Below are 21,135 nucleotides of genomic sequence, written 5' to 3'. Positions count from 1 at the left end.
GCAAAGGCTGTACCATAGCTCAGCCTGATGGTCACACACAGCTTCAGCTTTCCCACATTCTGTGCAGGCATCACAGACATGAAGACAGACAGAGCCCTGCTAAGCAGATTTCCAGCTCTGAATTCATGGCCCCCAGACACAGCTGTGTCAGACCCTGGCGCTCCCCACCTGGCCCCAGTGGTGCCTCATCCCTGCCCACTGTGGCAGCAGGGACAGGCAGGGATGAAGAGCATGGGGTGAACATGTCTGTCACGGGGTTTCATCCCTAGTGCCTGCAAGTGGCAGCAGCCTCCACAGCTTCTCCACGCACCCAGTTCAGCCCTCTTCAGGCCACATCCCTGTTAGAGCTGCAATCTATTTCCCAGCTCTGGCTTAGGCTAAGGGCATCCAGAGGGTTTAGAGACTGTCACTTGTCACACACCCTAGGGACAGGCACTCAGTGCCTGGGGCAGTCAGGACCTCTACACCAGCCTCTCTGTCTCTTGGGGGTTAGAGAGACAGAGTGTCCTCCGTGGGAGCCTTGGAGGGCTCCTGTCACATGCACCCACACTCCCCATTCTCAGCCTTTGTCCCACTGTGGTCACACCAACCAGCATGAGGCAGGGGCACAGGGTGAGACCTCTTCAAAGCTCCTGCCAAAGATAAACACTGGCTTTTGGCCACTCCTCCCCTCCCAGCCTCGGGGCAGTGGGGAAAGCAGCAGTCGGGAAAAAGGGAGGGAGACTGGGGACAGCAGCTGCCAAGACACAGGGGTGCACAGGGGACATCACACTTTAATCAGAGGGCAATGGGGTTAATGAGGGGAAACGGGGATCACAGAGGGACAGAGGACATTCTTGTGGTTATACCTGGTGTACAAACCATGGTTTTAACAGATGTTTGTTAAACAAGTCAGTTTTGTTTTTATTAAACCCAGCTTTGGTACAGGTCATTCCTGAGATTCATTTACAAGGTTGTTTAAAACAAAGATAAACTGGAGCCTCTCCCTGTTCCTGTGTGAAGCTACTGGGGCACAGACATCACACTTTGTTTTTCCCCTTTCCTTTTTTTTAAGAAAAGTGTTTGTGTAAGGGGAAGTCAGTCTGTAACAAACACAGAACTTACACCAGGAACACCAAGTCTCCAGCTTTAGACCATTTCTCCTCCATTAATAAATAACATTTAGTTGTGCTTTAACATGGTTCCCTCTGCACCCATCACATCCCAGCAGGACGAGCAGAGCCCAGACTGGCCAGGCAGGGTTACCTGGCCCCAAAGCAGCAGAGGGGAGGTGGGCAGGGAGCTCTGGGCAAGGGGTTATGGTGTGAGGCACCAAGTGCAGCCATCCAAAAACTAAAGAGATGAAGGCTGGGGCATTTTGGTTATAAAACCTGTAAGTATACAGAAGCAAGCTGCACAGAAGAGTTATTGTTATCAAAGGTGAGAATCCAGCTGAAAGATTAGGGATGTCAGGTTAGGGACATCAGGTCTCCCAGTTACACCCCAAAACCAGACTGAGGAGAGGACCTGCAGGACCCTGTTACTGCAGCAGCTTGAGCAGCAAAGCTGAAAGCTCCTCACACTAGCCCAGCTTTGTCCCTCACCTCCCTGGAGTCAGTCAGTGTTAAAACTCCCTTGGGCTAAGAGCCCCCAAAAAAGCATTCTGGATTTAGTGCCAGCCGTGCAGCAGCGTGGATTAGCAGTTTACCTTTTGGCAAGTGTCTTGGATTTCAACTTTACCAAGAAACCTGATTAGGCAAACTTTTCCCCATCAAAAGACACGGTGAATTTTAGTCCTTGCTACATATTCTCTTCTGTGCAATATATTGCAAGCTTAAAGGTGTAAGCACCAATTAATTTCTTCTGCATGAGATGTTTTGGCCTTAATAAATCTTCTAATTAACATATCTTCCTGTTGTTATGGAGTACGCACTGGGAAGACTAAAGAAGCTATAGAAAGAACAAAAGAAAATCAGTGTTTAAGTTTCAGTTATTTACATTAAGTAAAGACAGCATGAAAGGTCAAAGCACCAATCTATTGTACAGACATTTGAGTTTAACCCATTGCAACTTGGAGAAGCTCTCACAGCTGCCAACGTCTTGTTTGGAACTGGAAATCAAAGGATTGATTTAAAATTTTAATGAAAAGACTGCTGATGGAACAGGAGAAGGGATTGCTGATGGAACAGGAGAAGGGACTGCTGATGGAGACCCCCAAGAGCAGCCAACCAACCCACACAGATGGAGCAGTGGCTTTGCAGGGTCCTCGCCCCATTCCATCCCTCACAGCTGCAGAGTTCTCCAGAGGGAGCAGCCAAGGACAAGGCTGGGTTTGTGGGGCTGTCTCCTGAAGGAAAGTGCCCTCGTGCCATGTCCCAGGGCCTTGGCCACGGGAACTGCAAAGCATGGGCAGCACCTACCTCACTGCTTCTCTAACAAACCTATGCACTCCTCCTCCTCCTCCTCAAAGCATCTCCAGGAGCTCTGCACAAGTATTAATGAATGCTCTTAACACTCCTCCTCTGGAAAGACACTTGCCAATGCACATCATCTCAATCACCAGGTGGCCCACCTTAAAAGCACCAGCTGTTCCACCACCTTTGGTTCCCTGAATTCTGAATGCCCGTGCTCCTCCCCGGTCTCCCAGATTTGGCTTTAAAATGTATTGGGATGGAAAAGGATGTAAACATTTCATAAAAGCTACTTGAGATCAACTGGTAATTCCCTACTAAAGCTTTTGCTTAAAAGGTTTCCAGCTCCATATTCCAAAAAAGCTTGGAGAGGCAGCCAGGATCACCAGCCTGGTTTTGTTCCTCAAGCTGGGGCTGCAGAAAAACCTCCCACCAGAAGCACTGCTACAGCAAACACTGTGCATCAGCCAAACTCCACATTGGCAGTGTCTGAAGTACAGCACTGATCTCATTCCAATACCAAATAAACCCCATAAGGGCCCAAAGTTGAGTGAATATAATTTGGTTTGTAGCAATGGCCCAGAAGAGACACTGAGAACAAACCTTTGGGTAAAGCTTGAGCAGCTTTCTGAAAGCAGAGCACCAAACTAAAGCTGTGCTCTTTTGCTGGCCTCGACCTAAGTGCATAAGGTCCTTCTCCAGACAAGGAACACAGCTTTGGATGCACCCCAGGAAACCTCTCCACCTCTGCCCCCTTTTCACCCCACCTTTACATCACCTCTTTGGGCACCATGAAATCAGCAGAGCTGCTGGTACATCCCCTGCTCAGTCACCTGGTCTCACAAAGGAGATGTACCAACAAGCCTCAAAGCTCCTTCTGCCCAAACACTGACAGTTTTGGATTAATACCTAAGAATTTCTCCCCAGATTACATAGGAAGTACATTTCCACATACTCTGTGATTAGCTAGCTGTTAATTAATTAGCTAATTATATTCCTGAATGTCCCAAATAGTCACAAGACAGCCTGTGACTGGTAAGCTTGCAATCATAACACACTATTGTTGTGACAGATAATACAGAAAATAACTAGATTGCACAGAAAATGCAGCAGTAAATAAATGACACAAAAACTCAAAATACATGTGAGATTTAATAAAAGAAAAAAAGTACAAAGTGAGTGGAAAGAAAAGAAAGAAAAAAACCAAAACAAACCATGAACCCCAACACGCTGGGAATGCCAAAGCAAAGGGATGCAGCAGGTCCCAGAGGTGCCTCCATGGCTCCAAACACCCCCTCTACACCCCTGGGGCAGCCACCTCAGCCAGGCATGACCCCCCAGAGACCCACAAAATACAGTTTAATTTAGAAAGCAGACAACATACAGGACGGTAAACATTTAAATGATTTAAAAAAATGGATAATTTTTCCCATTAATATCAATCTTTTACAGATAAATAAAACAGCTGAAAGACGTGTAACTGGATGGTTTCAATCACTTCTGAAGGGTATTTCTTTCACTTTTTCTAGCCTACAAGATTTTAAGTCTTCAGACTGGGTGAGATCAGCATCACAACATATTTTTCATTAGTTAAATAAAAACAAAACATGGAACTACCCTACCACAATACTTAAATCTTGCCTCAGCCAAAAGAAAAAAAAAAATTACTCAGGGGAAAAAAAAATATGACTGAATCCCTTTGGGGAGATTATGATGCTGAACAAGCAACTACAAGGACAAGGGATGTCTGTCACAACATAAAGTAATATAATAATAATCATCATGAAAATATTGTTACATACATTCTGAATGTCTTCTTCAGAAAATGCTGTAAATTTCTCCACAATGCCCATGGATTTGAAGATCTTTACTCTTTGTTATAATAATATTTTTTAACTACCTGTTATTCTAGGAAAAAATAATTGATCTCTGATGAGCCAGGGCAGAGAGAAATCGTTTGCATAGATGTTGCTGGCTGCAGCATGAGATCAGGAGAGAACTGCTGGCTGGGCTCACTGGTGAGGCAGCTGGGTGCACACCAGTACCACCAGTTACTGCTTCATCCCAGCACTGGCCTTGGGAAGCAAAGCAATGAACCAAAGAGCATGGCCTGCTTGGGCAATTAGTGCACCACAGTTTCTCCCATTAGCAAAAGATTAATAAAAAAATAATCTGCTACATGATTGGTCTGTAGTCAGAGGTGAGGTGGAATTGTCTTCTTGCATATAACAGAAGGTTGGGTTCCTTGTACATGTTTGAGAAAACCATACTAATCCTCCTAACATTTGATAGTTACTCTTTAAAATACATCTAACCTGGAGGCACAGCCTTAAAAATTACATGTCCAGCTTTCAGCAGACTCCCAACAAGTGCAGAATTTTTATTCTTTCCACAAAAGCCTGCTCTAAAAGGTACCAGTGAGATCTTTGTGAGGTTCTTTTCTACAAGCACGAATCAGCACTGTCAGTATATCCACAGAAAAGGCCAAAGTCCGTTGGAAAAGTTTAATACCTGAGCATGTATTTAGAAAGGGGAAAAAAAAGCTGCTTTAATGGAATATAACAGTTAAAGAACCTCAGAATCCAGCAAAATGCTGCCCTGTGACAGCTCAGACCCAGGCCCTGCATCTCCTTCTGCACGGCACATCAGGAATTTGCTGACAGCTTAAAGACAAGTCTTTAACAAAAAACATATCAGAAAAATCCTGTAACATTAATAACTAAATAAAAACACACACACTCACAACTAACACTTAGCCAGCCAGTGTTTTTATAAACTCTAAAGACACTATGTGAGGGTTAATATATTTCCTTTTATCTAGCCTAGGATCTGATGGATGGATGGATGGAATTGGGTCCAACTATTTTTCCATGACAACACAGCTAGTAACTCTGTGTTCAGTTACTGTCCTGCCTATTCACAAAATGGTTTGAGTGGAAAAAATTAATATTGATCCTAATTATTCCTCTAAGCTCAGCTGCCCAGGAAAACAAGGCTGTGATTTCTAGGCATGAGGAGTTGTCAAAAGAAGCACCTTCTAAGAGGGACAGAGCCTGTCAGCATAAATACAGTGCACAGCTCAAGAGCAGGGGATTCTCCTTATTAGGCACATATTAGGTTTAAGATTAAAGAGTAAAAAGATGTTGGCTTAAATAGTTCCCACAACAGTAAATACATTGGTAAGTGACAACTGAAATGTTACACAAATCCTGTAGTTCCACTTTGTACAACAAACTCTTACGAAAAACCTCTCTATAAATGTTCTACTTTAGCAGTAAAGAAAATTCAAAACATTGTCCCATTAATTTTATTAACCACTCTCTCTCTCCTTATATATATATATATTATTATAAATGATGTAGATAGTGTTTAGAGTAATTCAGGAATTAATACAGAATTACTGGAATGAGGGTTACTCTAAGATTCCTGCAGAAAGCCTAAATGTTGTGTTTTTCCAGCCATTCTACAAACTACTTCAGAATTTTGTTAGAAAAACAAACATTTCAGCATTCTTCAGACCACTCCTCTCACTGTGCAGGTACAGGGGAGGTCAATGAGCCTCCAGCAGTCACCTTAGCCAATTAAAAAAAAAAAAATGCAGAAAGCAATTATTTAGCTGGTGGTAAGACGAGTTCAGTCATGGTCTCTTCATACACGGCTGCTCCATCACTGAGTTTAGAACAAAACATCTTACTTGAGGGATTAGTTGGCTTTGTTTAACAAAATGTACATGTAAGGTTACTTCCTGCAAAGCTCCTGATAATTCTGAAAAGAAAACAGCAGGTCGGAACACTGCAACCACCGGAGATGCTCATTGTCTCTGTCACTTTGGTCCACTCACACAATGTTATGAGAAGGGTCACTCAGGGTGGGAAACTCAAGCAACTTAACACATGAAAGCACCAAGTCCACTCTTGGCCTGAAAGTCTGTGTGTGATTAACTGAAAGAAACAAAACATAAAAAAGCATGAATTAAAGTTATGAAAATCAAACAAAAGCGAGGTGTAGTGAAGTATGTTAAAACAAAAAAAGGAGGAGGACAAACGCTGCTGGGGCTTCAGGTGAGCAGCCTGGCACAACCTGCTCAGCACCACAAACACTTCTCTTTCCCCCAACTTCTGCAATTTTTTCATCACTATTTTTTACTTATTAAAGCTACTAAGAACGCTGCCTTGAACCAGGAGATGATAAAGAGTTCAACAAGACTTCCTCAATATTTCACTTGAGCAGAAATCACAAAGCCCCATATTTTGAGCTAGCTCTCAGGTTTGAAAAGGAACAAAAACAAAGAACCCAATCCAAAACCATCCTGGTGATGGTGCACCTCCTCTAGCTGTGCTCCAGAGCCCCCCTGCCCCAGCACCATGTGGGGTCCCCAGTGTGCAGAGCCCAGGCTGTGGGTGCTCCGGGACCTCTGCACAGCACCGAGCTCCCTCCCAGCCCTGCTCCTGACCTGGCTTGTTCCTATTGCTACGGCCCAGCAATGCCCAGACTCACAGCTGGAGGTGGGCTAAAGCCAGAAAAGTGCAGGAAAACCTTTTCTGTTGCAGCCAGAAGGAGTAGAGGGGAAGCTGCAGCCCATGTTCACAGTCCTTGCCTGCCCCTGGCATCACTTGCACTGTGCTCACCTTCCCAAAGCAGTCCTGGGTCCAAGAAAGCCCTAGGATTCAGCTCCTAATTCACACTAAACCCTATTTTCAGCAAAGAATTTTAGAAACCCTTTAGACCCTGTGTGTGAGGGGGGCCACACCCAGAGCACGCTGAGCAGTCTGCAGAAGAGAGCACTGTTCACATTTACATTCCAACGAAACACTCAAGTAATCTACCCCGTTATCTTCCACAGGAAGAAACAAATTGCTAGGATGTCAGCACACAGAATGAGCTCCTCTGGTGCTGCAGCTCACAGCAGGGGAATGACAGACCACAAGATCTCATCAGCACTGAGGAGCTGAATGCTGTGCTGTCAAGCACAAACCTGGGTGTTGCTACTTTTCGTGGTCTTTTTTTCTTGCCATCATTAAGAAACTCAGAAAGCCTTGCCAGCCTGCTCTGGGTTTGATAAAATGCAGTTCTGACTCTTGAGCTCCTTCATGCATGGGGAAGTAACAGAAAATGCTGCAATAGCAGAATTATCAGTTTGCATGACAGTGCTCCATTTTGCCCCCTAGCCCAGGGTCCTTAGAGACTGGCTTGAATTGGAAGCAGGATAACCCCCCCCCAACATCTTTTCTTTTTAAACCTGTTTGTCCCATTCCTGGTCTATCACTACACAATCAGGTGGCTGAAACACCAATATTTACACACCCCTGCTCCTGCTGGCTCCAGCAATGTCAATTAATGTGCAGCAAGCTAAGATAAGGACCCTGCCTTTAGGGGAAAAGAATTTTCTTGTAATTAGAACTGTGCCTTGGAGCCCCACACAACCTGAGCTGGCCATCACAGAGGCAAGAGGGAACCCCATGGGCCCATCAGCCTTTAGAGAACGGCCCCAAATTGCAAATCTCTCCCACCTCCAGCTGCCCAGGCTTTTCTGGGCAGTGCTTGGGCACAGGAGGAGCTCATCTCTCCTCTGCTTTGAGCAAAGGGTCAGAAGGATGGGAGTTAGGATTCCAAAATCCACTTTTCTCTGTATGATGTTTAAACAACTGACCAAACAATAAAGCCTGTGTGCAGACTCCCAGCTTTCCAGTGGCAGAGGAGGAAGACTCCAGCTCAGACACTTACTTTTTCTTGTCTTTGTCCTTCTTCAGCGGCTGCTGTGAGGTAGCCTGCAAGGATTGGGACTGCAAGGTTTCCACTGCCACTTTCCGCCTGTTGAAGGCGTTCATCTCTTCCTCCAGCTCCCTCCTCTTCTCCTCCACCTTCCTTTTCTCTTCCTGGTGTATCCTTTTTAAGTGCTCAAACTTCTCATGCAGCTGGTAGGAGACAGACCCTCTGAGCATGGCATTGAGCTGGTTTTGGCTGCCCCAGGAGCCCTGTCACACCCCCCACACAAATCCCCACCACTGCACCCAGGGCCACCAAAAGCAGGGAAGACACAATAAATTCATCTCTCCCTGACACCACACAGCAAACCAGAGGCAGCATGAGCCCTGCAGCTGAGCACAGGGGATTTTGGCTCTGCACAGGGGCTGGGGACGTTGCAGGATCTTTTGTTCCTCACTAGTTCTGAGGATGGCCCACATAATTCCTCCCCAGTCACAGCTGCTTCCTGAGGCCCCACACTGGGGACTCACTCTGACTGGGGACCCCAGCCCAGCTGCCCCCTTTACTCTGCTGTCCAGTGAGCCACAAGAGGCAGGTCTCTGGGACAGGGATGCTCACCTAAATGTCCTGCCACCGGCTGTCACTCCCCAGCCAGCAGCTGTTCCACGCGGCACAGGACAGGGAAGACTAGTTTCTGAGGCCCCTAAACCATGATGTGTTTGTGCTTTGGCTGGTGAGCTTTGCTGGAATGTGCTTTCCAGGATTCATGCATTGCCCAGACCCAGATTCCCTGCTGGCTGCAGTTTGGGTTCCTTGCAAATTTTTGGCACACCCACCTCTCTCTCCTTCTCCTTCAGCTCTGCCTCTGTCTCCTTGACTTTGTTAACAAACATTTGTCTCATTTCTTCCTCTTTCCTCTGGAGCTCACCCAAGAACTCTTTCCTTTTGGTCTCATATGTTTCTTGGAGGCTGGGGAAGAAAGCAAATGAAATCCAGACTCTCTGGATACTACTGAGTTAGTGATGAGGAAATGCATGTCTGTCTGTGCTGTTGGGAAAAACAGACAGGGAAGGGAACATCCAATTCAGCTGCAAAGCTCTAACCCAGCGCTGGCATTTTCCAGCCTGGCACTGTATATTACCTACAAACTTCCATTTTTTGGGGCTGTCAGTACCAAACCCTCAGTCTAAACTGATGCTTGACGTGAAGGGCACTCACCTGAAGGGCTGGTTGTCTGGATCTGTGTCCTTGAAGCCCATCTCCTCCAGCTTGCACCTGCGGTAGAGCTCGTAGTGGCGGGTGTGGGTCTGCTCCCGCAGATCCTCCATGTTCACCCGGATCAGCATTTCCCGCAGCTTCACAAAGTCACAGTGACTCTCATTCTCCACTGGCAAAGGGAAGGGACAGGTCAGCAAACTGCAGGTGTGGTGGGGAACACAAGGCACACATGACTGGCTCCAGATACCCTCATCCTGAGGAGCCTGCTGTCCTGCTCAGGGCACAACACAAGCTCTTGGATGCAGGGATTCCTGCTGACCTTCTTACCTGCCGTAGGAATGGCAACTCAAAGGAAAGACTGGCCAGCCCACAAAGGCTGCAGGGGACACACCTGCACTGCTTGTCACAGGGCACCTTCATGCAGGGGCGCTGCTGGAGGGCAGAGCTGGGGGGGTTTGGGGTGGGCTTGGCCCCTCACCTTGCACCACTCCCCACGGGTACTGCCGAGCTCGCACCAGCTTGTTCCCAACCTTCACCTCCTCCGTGCTGCCGACCACAGCAAAGGGCAGATGAGCCTGAAACAGAGCCAAGGGCAGGGACTCAGTGCATGGGAGAGCCCCCAGAGATCAGCCTGACCCTTAGCTCCCCTCACCCAGGCACAGGGACTGCTTCCCTGAGTCCCTTCTTTGAACCTACAATTTCTGACACTCGGAGCAATCTCTACTACAAGCTGGAATATTACTACAGAGAGTGGAGAGGGGCCAGAGCAGAGCTTATCAGCAATGCTGTCTGGGCTGCACCAGCTGGGGAGTACTGTAGGAACAGCATGGTCATTAGTGCTCCACTCCATCCCTCTGCACACCCCAGGAGTGGGGCACTCCCTGCCTTGCTGAAAGGCAGGGATACCCACACACAAGCCTTGGCACTGCAGAGAGTGTGTGGGCACTGCAAGGGACATGTGCAGGACACAACACGTCCCCACTGCTCTCCCTGAGCCTGGCGAGGCAGCAGGCACAGGGAGGAAACAGGACACCCCCCTTGGGACTGCCAGGAAGGAGTGGGTGCTTCAGTAGGGTGAGGCTGACAAAATCCTTCATGCTTAAAAAGAAACGGATCCAGAAGTGTGGAACTCATAGAGAAGTGGTCAAATGTATTTTCATTGGATGAAGGAAGAGGAAAAAAAAATCCAAGCAAGCACGACTCCTGTTTTTCTCCCCAATATACGCAGCTTGCAATTATTTAAGTAAGAGTGATTTCATGATTTCAGCAAAAAAGAGCTATTAGAGTGAAAACATGTATCTAGTCCACCCAGAAATCGACTGGTGATTGAATTAAACAAAAAAATGGTGGGGGAGAAGGGTAAAAAGAAAAGACAAAGCATTTAATCAGAAACAGCTATGCAAGAAAATGGTCATTTTGATGAAAAAGCTACTTTTGATTTATGAAATTAACATGGAAACATTTCAGTTGTTTCTACTGCCATAGCTACACTCTGATTTGGGAGACAAGAAGCTTAAAAGTGTTTTTGCATGTGCTTCAGTCAGGTCTGAATTTGATCTTTGAATTTCAAACAAGGCAAAATAGAGATTAAGATTTTTCTTCTTTACTTTAAATTGGGTTTTCTCTGGTCAGCCTCCTTAAGTCACAAGACTAATGTAAATCTTAACTGTCACATTTTATTCACAGTTCCTTCTTCCTCAAACTCAAAGTAGCCTAAGAACAGACAGAATTAATTTTGAGGAAAGCATTTTTCAAAAATTCAATAAAATAAATTCTAGAGCTAAGTTACTCCAGAGAGCCCCCAGATTAAACATGAGCCACATTTTAATTAATTCTGTATGCAACAGCCTTTGCCATCTGTGAGACCCACAGCTTGGCTTTCCAACAGATTCAGTGTCTGGACATTGCCAATGAAACGTGCCCCTCAGATGTGTTTTTGTGCAGCAATTTAGTTGTCAGAACCTTCAGCAGGGATGGGAGTGGCAGCGTTACCCACATTCATCACAGAGTTGATCTCGGCCACGGCCTCGTCGTCCGTGGGGAACTGGTAGATCTGCACCCCATTGCTGACCAGCTCACTCATGATCTTGATCTTGAACTTGTGCAGCTCGCTCTTGGAGATGGTGTCTGCTTTGGCAATGATTGGGATGATGTTCACCTAGAGCACAGGGCAGGGAGGAAGGACAAACACCCAGGTGAGCAGCCGTGCTGAGCCCGGGGGTGACCGGGTCCTGCCCACTGGCTCTTCCACACCTCCCAAAATCACCCCGGAGCTCTGCTGACACAGCAGCTGCAGCCCAGCTCTGCTGAACACTAGAGGGAAGAGTTCTCCAGGACTCACTTGGCTACACGACTTGAGATAAACCACACAAGGAGCAAATCAAAGCCCTGCTCTCCCTGTGTTTTGTTACGCAGGAGGAGGGAGGCAGACACGGTGTAGCTGTCACATCCCAGCTGTCACCCCTCCACGCTGGCTGAGCTGACAGGATGTTCTACAAGACAAGCACGAGGGTGAAACACACACTGAGCTGATGTGAAGCCTTCCCATGCTCAAGTGGAAAGAGCAGGGACTCCTCAGATGCTCTGACAGCAGCTCATGACCCTCCCTAAGGACCCCACGAGCCTCTTCGTGAGGATCACAACTTGGCTGTGTCATGTGGGTTATTTGGAGAAAGGGGCAGGGTGCCACACAGCAGACATATTTATTTTCATGTGTTCTTACTCAGCTTTGGTTTCACATCAGCCAGCAGTCACTACACCCCACACAACTGCATCCACCTGGGCTTCAAAGCTGTACAGTGTGGAGGTGTCCCTGTGCCCAGCACCCACCAAGATCAAAAGTGAACAAGGGCCACATCCCCCATCCATCAGCAGTGATGGGGTTCATTATGCTTCAGAGAGCTACTGTGAGACTGGATCTATCACAGGAACCTGTGCTAGACAACGCTGCTGTGCCCAGAAAAGCCACGTGTGATACTGAAACCACTGCTTAAACAAACAGCAGAACTCATCTGTCTGAACAGCAGCCAAATTCACAGCAGTGAAGCACAAGAATTTAGACAAATAAGGAGAAAGTCTGATTTGCCATCTAACATTTCCCTACAGCCAACACTTTTTGTACTACAGAACTGGAATTCACAGCAACCATTTTATTAAAATAAATGGCCTTGCTTTCCCAGCACAAGTTCTCTGTAGGTCAGTGTTTTTTCCACACTTCTTGGGTTCCCCCCACACCACCTCTCCCCCTCCCTGTCTCTGTTTAGTGGTTTAGCACTCACTAAACACAAAAGCTTTTACTTACTCTGAATGGAAATAGTCTAAATTTACTCATTGCAAATGTATCTGAGAGAATAAATTCCTCTTTTTTTCAGCCACTGACCTGGGCTCTTTTACCAAGGAGCACATCCCCCCACTGAAAAAGGCTGGCTGCCCACTCCAGTGCTCAGCAGGTCCATGTCCCCATGGCAAAGGTAAAAGGGCCATGACCACAGCTGGGTGTCTCCCTGACCTGAGGAGGCTTGGATTCCCCATCTCCCACAGAAAAAGGGTCAGCTCAGGGCTCACATCCCTTTTCAGTCAGCCCAAGCAATTTCCCCTCCTTTCTCCAAGGGGCTCCAGTTCAGCCCTGCTTGCAGCAATGCAGGGGTGCAGAGGCTGGAGCAGCTCTCTAGCAACAGAGGAGACAGACTGCTCTGTGGTCACCACTGTGGTCTCAGCACTACTCAAATCACAAACCAAGGCTGGTTGGAGTGCCCTCAACCAAATTTCTTGTATTTTGAAAAGGCAACTCAGCGAACACCTGCTGACACGGAGTTCACAACACAAAGGGGTTTTTCAAGTTGTGTTTCCAATAATCAACAACCACATCAATACTGGGGAGGCATGGATATGGCATTTGAGTGTGTCCTAAGTCCAGAATGGCTTCATTCCTTCACAACACTGAGAAGGGATGGAGAGTTTGGAAAAAAGAAAGCAGTGAGACATGAGATGCTACTGAACCGCATGTCTGACCCTACCTCCCCACAGCACCTTCCACACACACACACCCCCATGCCAAGGCCAAGCCTGTGGCACAGAGATTAGTGACAAACTATTACATACCTAGCTACCTCTTCTGCTGAGCAGGTTTTAAAACCCAAATAAAAGGAAGGAATGCCAGAACTACACGAGGGTTCTCTGTCCAGTCTTTTTACACAAATAATGTTGATCTTGGGTTGAAGGCAAAATCCTAGAACAACATTCTTGTATCTACGGTGGAAGAGCAATACTCCCTATCTGAAGATCTAGTAATAAAATCATGCACTTGACTACTGGCATGTGAACCCACTGAATGTGACAGAGGTGAAGTGTCCCCTTGCCTGTCAGGCCAAGTGCTGGAGGGCTTTGCTGGAGCTGGAATTATGACCAGAGTAAGTCAGACAGGACAGGGAGCTCCCATGCACACAGACAAAAATGCACCTCCTTCTCAAGTCTTTCTGACCAGAGCTGCTTCTCATCTCCAAAAATAAAACTAACAGGAACTTGTCATTTGGTAGAAAATCATTTTGCTGATGCAATGAGACTGTAGGCACTTCTGCCCTGTGAAACACAGCTGAATTTTCCCCCATCTCCAAACTGTTCCCGAACGCAAGCTGCAGTGAAGCCAACAGGCAAATCCTACTTTGGAAGCCAAAGAGCTGAGGCACAGGCTGCCTGAAGCATCCCCACCTGCCTAGGATGTGTCATCTCTCGGAGGGCAGGCACTCAGTCACAGCTCAAGCAGCACATGGTGACTGAAAACCATCCAGGACAAGCAGTGTGCTCCAGGACCCTTATGGCTGCACACACTGCACCACCATTTCCCCAGACAGGACTGGGCTTTAAATCAATAAATCACCTTCTCATCTGATACAAATGCACAATGATTTATCTCCTTCTTGTCCCAAGTTAAACCCAGTGGAAAGTCTACATCTGTCAGGCCCTATGTGCTTCCCACTAGCAGCCAGCCAGCCAAATTCCACCTATCTACAACCACTTGTGAAGATGCTCCTATTCTCTGGCTGTAACTAAATACCCCAGATAACAGCTGGCCATGAGCTCAGCCAAAGAGATATTGTCTTACAGTACAATGGAAGATTTTGTTTACAAAGCTTTACCCAGAAGGGATTTTGTAGACTTTACACTAAAAGCAAGACTGGTTATTGAAATTGTCACAGAGCCAAAAGCCTGCCCAGGACCACATCATGTCACTTGTGGGCTAAAGCAAAGGTGGAACTGAGCCACAGTCCTACAAGCTCCCTGTTAAACCAGTCCCAGAGGCTGAGCAGCAGAGCACAGCATTGCCTCTGATGCACCTTTAATCTCCACAGGCTCCACTCACCTGTAAAACAAGGGCCACACAAAGCTCTCAAAAGGGCAGGCTCAGGTGTGTTCATGCTCACACAGCAGCACACACAAGCCAGTGCACATCACCTCTGCCCAGTGACCACCCACTGCTCCCACTGAGAGGGCAGAACTGCCTGGGCTGTGCTCACACCCCCCTTCACCCTGCCCACACAGCAGCCCCCAGCACAAATGGTTCATCTGTAGTGGGAAAGGGACACAGCACTGCACAACCCCTCAGGGAGTGCCTGGGAAGCAATCCCGTGTCCTGGGATGACACCGCTGCAGAAATGCAACATAAATCCCTGATGCCCAGAAAATATCAATGGGCTCCACTTGCTTATTCATTTCCATGTGCCCACTTGTGTGAGGCCACCACAGCATGAAATCCAGGATGTTCTCATGCTGTGGCAAGAAGGGAGATGAGAACAAAGGCGTAAAATGACTCCAGAGAGGGCTATTAAAGTGGAAGTTTGGAAATATAAAAAGTTTGCCTGCGCAGAAAGTTTTCATCTGTGCACAAGCACAAAGGATTTATTTTGGTACTACCAAAGGACCACATTAAAAGCAACCACAGGGAGATGTGAAAAGTAGGGAATGAGAAGGAAAGGAGAGAAATGCTTTGTGGGACTACCAGCACCAAGGGGAATAGTGCAAAAGCTTTCCTCCAAAAATATTTCTGGGAATATGTAATGCTGGCACTGTACCAAGAGACAAAAGTTTATTAAGGGAAAGTTTCAGATTCCTGATGAAGTCAGTGTAACAGCCAAAGCTACAAACAGCCCACTGCAAAAGGAAGCCAGTGCCTGCTCTGGCCTGGGGCCAAGGGAAAGCAGGCCATGAGCCCTGGGTGGCAAGGGCAAGGGCAGGGACTGCACAGGGGAACTCAACCCATCAGGAAAGTCCAACAGAGCTGCACGTGAACAACAGCCAGAGAAGAGAGTGCTCCCTCAGTGTAATCCAGGGGATCCCCAGGTCCTGCAAGGTCCCATGCCTCTGCAGGCTGAACAGCACCTGTCACCTAAAAGGAACCACCCTGCTGCTAAAACAATACTCTGAAAGACAGGAAATAATTGAGAAGAAAAGAAGAGATTCTGCTGCCACTAGTGACCTTTGAAACCTCCTGCAGCTCTGTGGAAACCAGCTGGAACACCCAAAACTATGTCAGAAACTTGCTCCCAGCTGCATGAATACAAGCAAGAAGTTGGTTAGGTAACACTCTGCCCCCTAAGGCAGAACAGCTTATGCACAACAAAGAAAGAACCCCAGCAGACCCTCTCATTACCCACTTTCAGGATTCCTGACCTTGAGAATTCTTTACCACATCTACACTTCAAGAAGATACTGTGATCTCCTATCCAGATAACTTGGCACTGCCAGCAGTGACGGCTCACACACTCCCTGTGCACCAGCACACACAGCCAACACTTCTCCTCAGCCCTTGTCTCCTCAGCACTGACCACCACCTTAGGACAACTACACTTTTGGGGGCTCTCAGCCCCTCTGTCCCTGTTGACAGGTCAGGACAGCAAAGGGGACTCCACAATATAACTGCTGAAACTGGAAGGCATCCTCACCTGCACACCCAACAGAGCTGCAGCTGATGGCTCTGATAAATAGCAGCTAATCTGGGTAAGATTCTTACAGTAGAGGAACACTCTGGAATTTACACAACCAACAGGGAAACAGGCTTTCCCTGACATTCTTCAGGAAAGTCAGTGAGAAAACAAGCAGAGGACCTCAGCAACCCCCAGGCCAGACAAAGCTTTACCAGAGTCCTAAGAATGGCTCAGCTGCCACACAGGAAGGAGTCCAGCACTTGCACAGAAGGAACAAACCTTCCACAGGACAATCAGTACCAACAGAAGCATTCCAGAAAGAGGGACTGCAGTCTCCAAGCCCCTACCTTGCTATCCAGCTTCTTCATTGTCACCAGGTCCAAGGACTTGAGCGAGTGCCCGGTGGGGGTGATGAAGTAGAGGCAGACGTGGATCCTCGTGTCGTGGTAGTTGAACAGAGACCGGCGGATTTTCAGCTCTTCTTGCAAATAGTTTTCAAACTGCGTATCAATGTACTCTACGATTGGCCTGTAACTAAAACCATCCCATTAGCAAACCAGCCACTGCAGCACAAATTTGAACTGTCTAAAGGCTGAAGGAATTCTCCTGGATGTTCCATATCACCTAAAAACAAGCTATAAGACTCAAACAATTCAGCTTTGCAATGGGAAAAATGTGGGGTTTACACACAGACCTTATAATCCAAAGGTTGCTGGAGATTCTTGAGGCTGCACTGAACAGTCTAAGTACAGTGGAGCACAGAAAGAAGACTACTGCCCCATATCAAACTCTGCCCAGATTTCAGGGCTCAGCAATGCAACATGACCAAGGAGACACCTTGGGATCCCAGAAAGCCTTTACCTGGGGTTTGATGTCTGCGTAGTTAAATGAGACAAGTTCAGAACAAATCATTCCTGACCCTGCTCTGAGGACAGCTGGTTAACAGCTCACACTCCTGGAGGACAGCAATCTCTGCTGGAAAGACCTCCTGTGACCTCTCTTTCTGGCTGTTCACCCTCTACTCTTTGTCCCCAGAACCACTACAGGCAGCGACTCCTTTACCAGAGACACAGACACTTCTGCAGCGCCGCAAGGGGAACTGCAGGCAGCTGATGTCTAAGCACGAGGCAGAAACACCAAGCAGATGGCACAAGACCTGCCTTTCGTCCTTATTGATCTGATCCCCAAATCCAACTGCATCCACGATGGTCAGCTTCAGGTGCACGTTGCTCTCCTGCAGGTCGTAGGTGCGCGGGCGCAGGCGCACGGCGCTCTCGTAGTGACTGGCTTCCTCCGTCTCAAACGTGGTGTTGAACAGGGTGTTCATCAGCGTGGACTTGCCAATGCCAGTCTCACCTGGGGAGGACAAACCAGCAGCTCACTGCAGTGTGAATTTGCCACTTCAAAGCATGTTAATCAGAGAACTGAATGACACTGTGGAAGGTCACCAGGAATGGCTCGTGGACAGACGTGCAGTTGTCACACGGGTGTCACACAGACAGGTGTCTGCCTTCCTGAAGGTCTCCCATGTTTAATGCAAATGACATAGAGCACTTGGGGCTTGTCTCCTGGTATCACACAAAACACAGCAGCACAGCAAAGCACACTAATTTCCTTTCCATGACCCCTCACTTTGCCTGGGATCCTGCACTAGAGAAACTGTGTAGAAGACAATTTTAGTAGCTATTGAAGGACACCTGGGATGCATCACAAAAACCTCTATCCCAGAATATTTGGCTGACAAGCTGTTTGTGAGCAGAAAGGCTTTGAACTGCTGTTCTTGGTAATGAAACAAAACTGATATTTTCCAGTTTGGCCTATAAGGAGCCTCATTTAAACTCCTTATTCACTACACACAGCCCTACTGGTCATGGGGGTGAAGAGAAGCAAAATCTGAGGAAATATCCTTCACTGCACAGCCTGTAGAAAGCTGTAGGAGCTGCTGTATTTCTGCTGGTCTAGCAGGTTACAGTATTTCCAACCTCATACACCATACAAGAATCAGCCAAAAAAGAAATTACGTTCGCTCATCCCATCACTGAAAGGAACTGGTCTCTGGTACTCCAGCCAGCATTGCCTGCTAGATCACATCAATATCAAAATTAAAAGCCAAGAATATAATGAGGTTATTTTAAAGTCAGTAAAGTCACAGAGATGACCACGCTTCACACTCTCTGACACCTGGAAATCACTGGCTAGGCACAGCTCAGACACAAACCTCTTGTGCCCAGATTTGGGGTGCAGGCTCAAACTCAGAAATAACCAAGTTACCAACAGCAGCTCTCACATAACCCATGGTGCATGTGACTGTATCTACCTAGACATCATACCCAGCAAAAGCTGCTCATGCAGGCACCCCAGTTAGCATATGGAAACTCCTAACTTGCTATATACAGCCTTCCTTTGATCCTTCCTATTGCAGAGCTATTGCAGCAGAGATGATGAGCAATAACCCACTGATTACAGAAATCCTCCTGGCTTGACTCAATGTGTTTTTTAAGAGTTTGGCATTTCTGACTTGCTGAAGTCACTGCCAAGGCTTGTGGCACAGGAGGACACTCAATAAATGCTGGTCCCAGCCTCCCCCCCGTGGCTGCTTGCAAGGACCATGCTCACCCACACAGAGGATGTTGAAGCTGAAGCCTTGTGTGACAGACTTGCTGACCAGCTGATCCGGGAGGCTGTCAAAGCCCACATGGCCCCCCAGGGAAAGGTTCCTCTTCTCTTCATTCTGCCAGGGAGAAGAAGCCAGATTAGCAAACTGCACTGAGATGGCAGATCAGGCTGATGAGACCAAGATCACCCACCCTCCTGGGCACTGCAAAGCCCAGCAGTGCCCCTCAGGGCTTGTGTTTGGCACACCACAGCACAAACCCCCCAACAACCACCAACAACAGGAGAGGATGTGAAAATACTCATCTTCATGGGGAGCTGGGAGAACCAAGGCACCAGGCTCCAAAGTAAAGAAAACACCAGTGTGAGCTTCAACTACATGCAGCTGGGAGAGATTAGCAGAGGAAAACCTACCACGGTGTGTTTTAACACTCATTTCTCTTTGACGTTTCTTTGCATTTTATTTTCTCAAACGTTCCAGCAGTGAATTCAGCTTGACAGGCTGTGCATGTTTCCCTGAGTACTTGTCTTTCCCCAGTGCTATGGCCACAAGCAGTGAGGTTTGCTCGCTCAGGCGCTGGGGGTGCCGGTGGCACAGGCAGGGCAAGGAACCCTCCTGCTTTGCCATCTGTGAGCACACAGCTTTGCACTGTTCCTCTGCTGTTCCTGTTCCTGCCTCCCCCGTGTGCACTTTGCTCTCCCTTCTGTTCCCTCCCTCCCCCACAGAAGCTGATCACCTGTAGAGGCTTTGCTTAGGAACTAAGACAACAAAATCCGAGGAGACAGCAGCTCAGCGACCTGTGCTGGACAGAAAGGCAGAGCAGAGCAGCTATAAAGCCCAGCAAAGAGGAGCTGACAGAAGGGTGATTTCTCTTTCTAGTGGCTAAACCCAGGAAAGTTTGGAATTTCAACAGATGCACACCTGTCTGCACAACTAAGAAATGATGTCTGAACCCAGGGACCAGACCAGCATCCCTGGAGCCCCTCAGGCTCTTACACACCCATGGAAAAGCAAGGAGACAGGACTTCATAGAATGAGTTGTGATTAATTCACCCTCGCAATTTCTTTGGCGATTGATTGTTTTTCTTAACCACCAGCACACACAGAAGATGGGAATGGAAAAAAATGTCTGCCCTTCTGGTTCTTCTGTTTTTTCCTGACAATTGGAATTTAATGTCCCAGCACTAAGACTGAGAGACAAGAGCATCCCTGAGAAGAGCCTAAGCTGCCTGTCAAACTTGAATGAAGTCAAGAGGAAAATAAATGATGTGATAAGCCTTGCATACTGCTCCGTGCCTGCAGTAAGGTTGCTAAACAAAACACAAACCTTTGTTCAACAGCATCTTGAATCAAAGCTGCCTTTAGCTCTGCCTTTGGTAGAACAAATATTCTCAGTCTTGTAAAAGAAATCACTTAAATCACAAGAACAACTTGTGAACAGCTGAAACAACTTCCATGCCTCACACACAAACCTTCTGGCCATTCCATTTAGCATTTTTTACCCACTTGCAGATTATTTCAGCCCAGTGCTCTCCCTAGTGACTCCCTGGACAAAAACACAATTGAATCCTAGCTGGGCTCCGGTGATCCATCCTATTCTGTCCATTCAGGATCAATCACAATCACTAACTTAGCAGAAAGAGCAATCAGTTAAAGTTTCAATGTGTAACTGATGTCAGCAATTAAGGTTTTGAGATGGCCAAAGTTTAGTGAATTAAAAATGAAACCAGCCCCTAAGACAGGGAGATCTCCAAGTTTAACTCTGCTCCATTCACCTGTCAGCACAGGGAGATGCTACACTTCAGACCCCAGGATACACAGGGTGTTTTAAAGGTGAATCTGTGCTGCTTCAGTCAGCCAAATGCTGAGCTGTGGATCTCACACAGGGTGGCACAACCTCACTGGGAAGGGGAACCTGGGACAAGTGTGGGCTGGGCTGAGACTCAGAGCTGATTAGGTCTGGCTTTGCCCTGGAGGAAGAGGCTGTCACAAGGCACAGAAACCCACTGCAGGCACCAGTTGAGCTCGGGGGACTTCCTCAGGCTCCCAGCCCAATCTCTCAGCCCCCTTCTCATCTTCCCTGTGTCCCCTGAGCCACCACCTCAGAGAGCTCCAGGTGCCAGCTCCCAGCACTGCAATGCGGTGACAGCCGGGCAGGCTGTTCCCACAGAAAGGCACTGGGTTTGATGGTTACACTTTGTGTCTTTTCATTTTAAGTAATAAACAAAAACAAGCAAACAAAAACACAAACCAGAAGCCTGGAATGACATTTTGGATGGGAAATAAA

General features: G+C 47.5%; 1 protein-coding gene across 2 annotated transcripts in view; it reads right to left on the bottom strand.

The window, feature by feature from the left end:
* Positions 1 to 3,359: 3,359 nt before the first annotated feature.
* SEPTIN8 (septin 8) overlaps positions 3,360 to 21,135 on the bottom strand; it is a gene marked incomplete at its 3' end in the record, with an annotated part of 31,807 nt that continues 14,031 nt past the window's right edge. Inside the window, exons 2-9 of one of the 2 annotated variants that reach the window (XM_084215871.1) lie at positions 18,851 to 18,965; positions 17,386 to 17,590; positions 16,582 to 16,768; positions 11,311 to 11,472; positions 9,793 to 9,889; positions 9,315 to 9,483; positions 8,933 to 9,065; positions 8,111 to 8,305 (exon numbers count right to left, since the gene is read on the bottom strand). In XM_084215871.1, coding sequence (XP_084071997.1) covers positions 8,111 to 8,305; positions 8,933 to 9,065; positions 9,315 to 9,483; positions 9,793 to 9,889; positions 11,311 to 11,472; positions 16,582 to 16,768; positions 17,386 to 17,590; positions 18,851 to 18,965 — 1,263 coding nt within the window. Of the gene's footprint in view, positions 6,332 to 8,110; positions 8,306 to 8,932; positions 9,066 to 9,314; positions 9,484 to 9,792; positions 9,890 to 11,310; positions 11,473 to 16,581; positions 16,769 to 17,385; positions 17,591 to 18,850; positions 18,966 to 21,135 lie in introns of those variants that run through there. The other variant, XM_084215870.1, reaches the window with a different exon arrangement.

This window comes from Fringilla coelebs (assembly GCF_963513975.1).
Source record: "Fringilla coelebs genome assembly, chromosome: 15".
NCBI lineage: Eukaryota > Metazoa > Chordata > Aves > Passeriformes > Fringillidae > Fringilla > Fringilla coelebs.
This window is presented reverse-complemented; position numbering and strand designations above follow the sequence as displayed.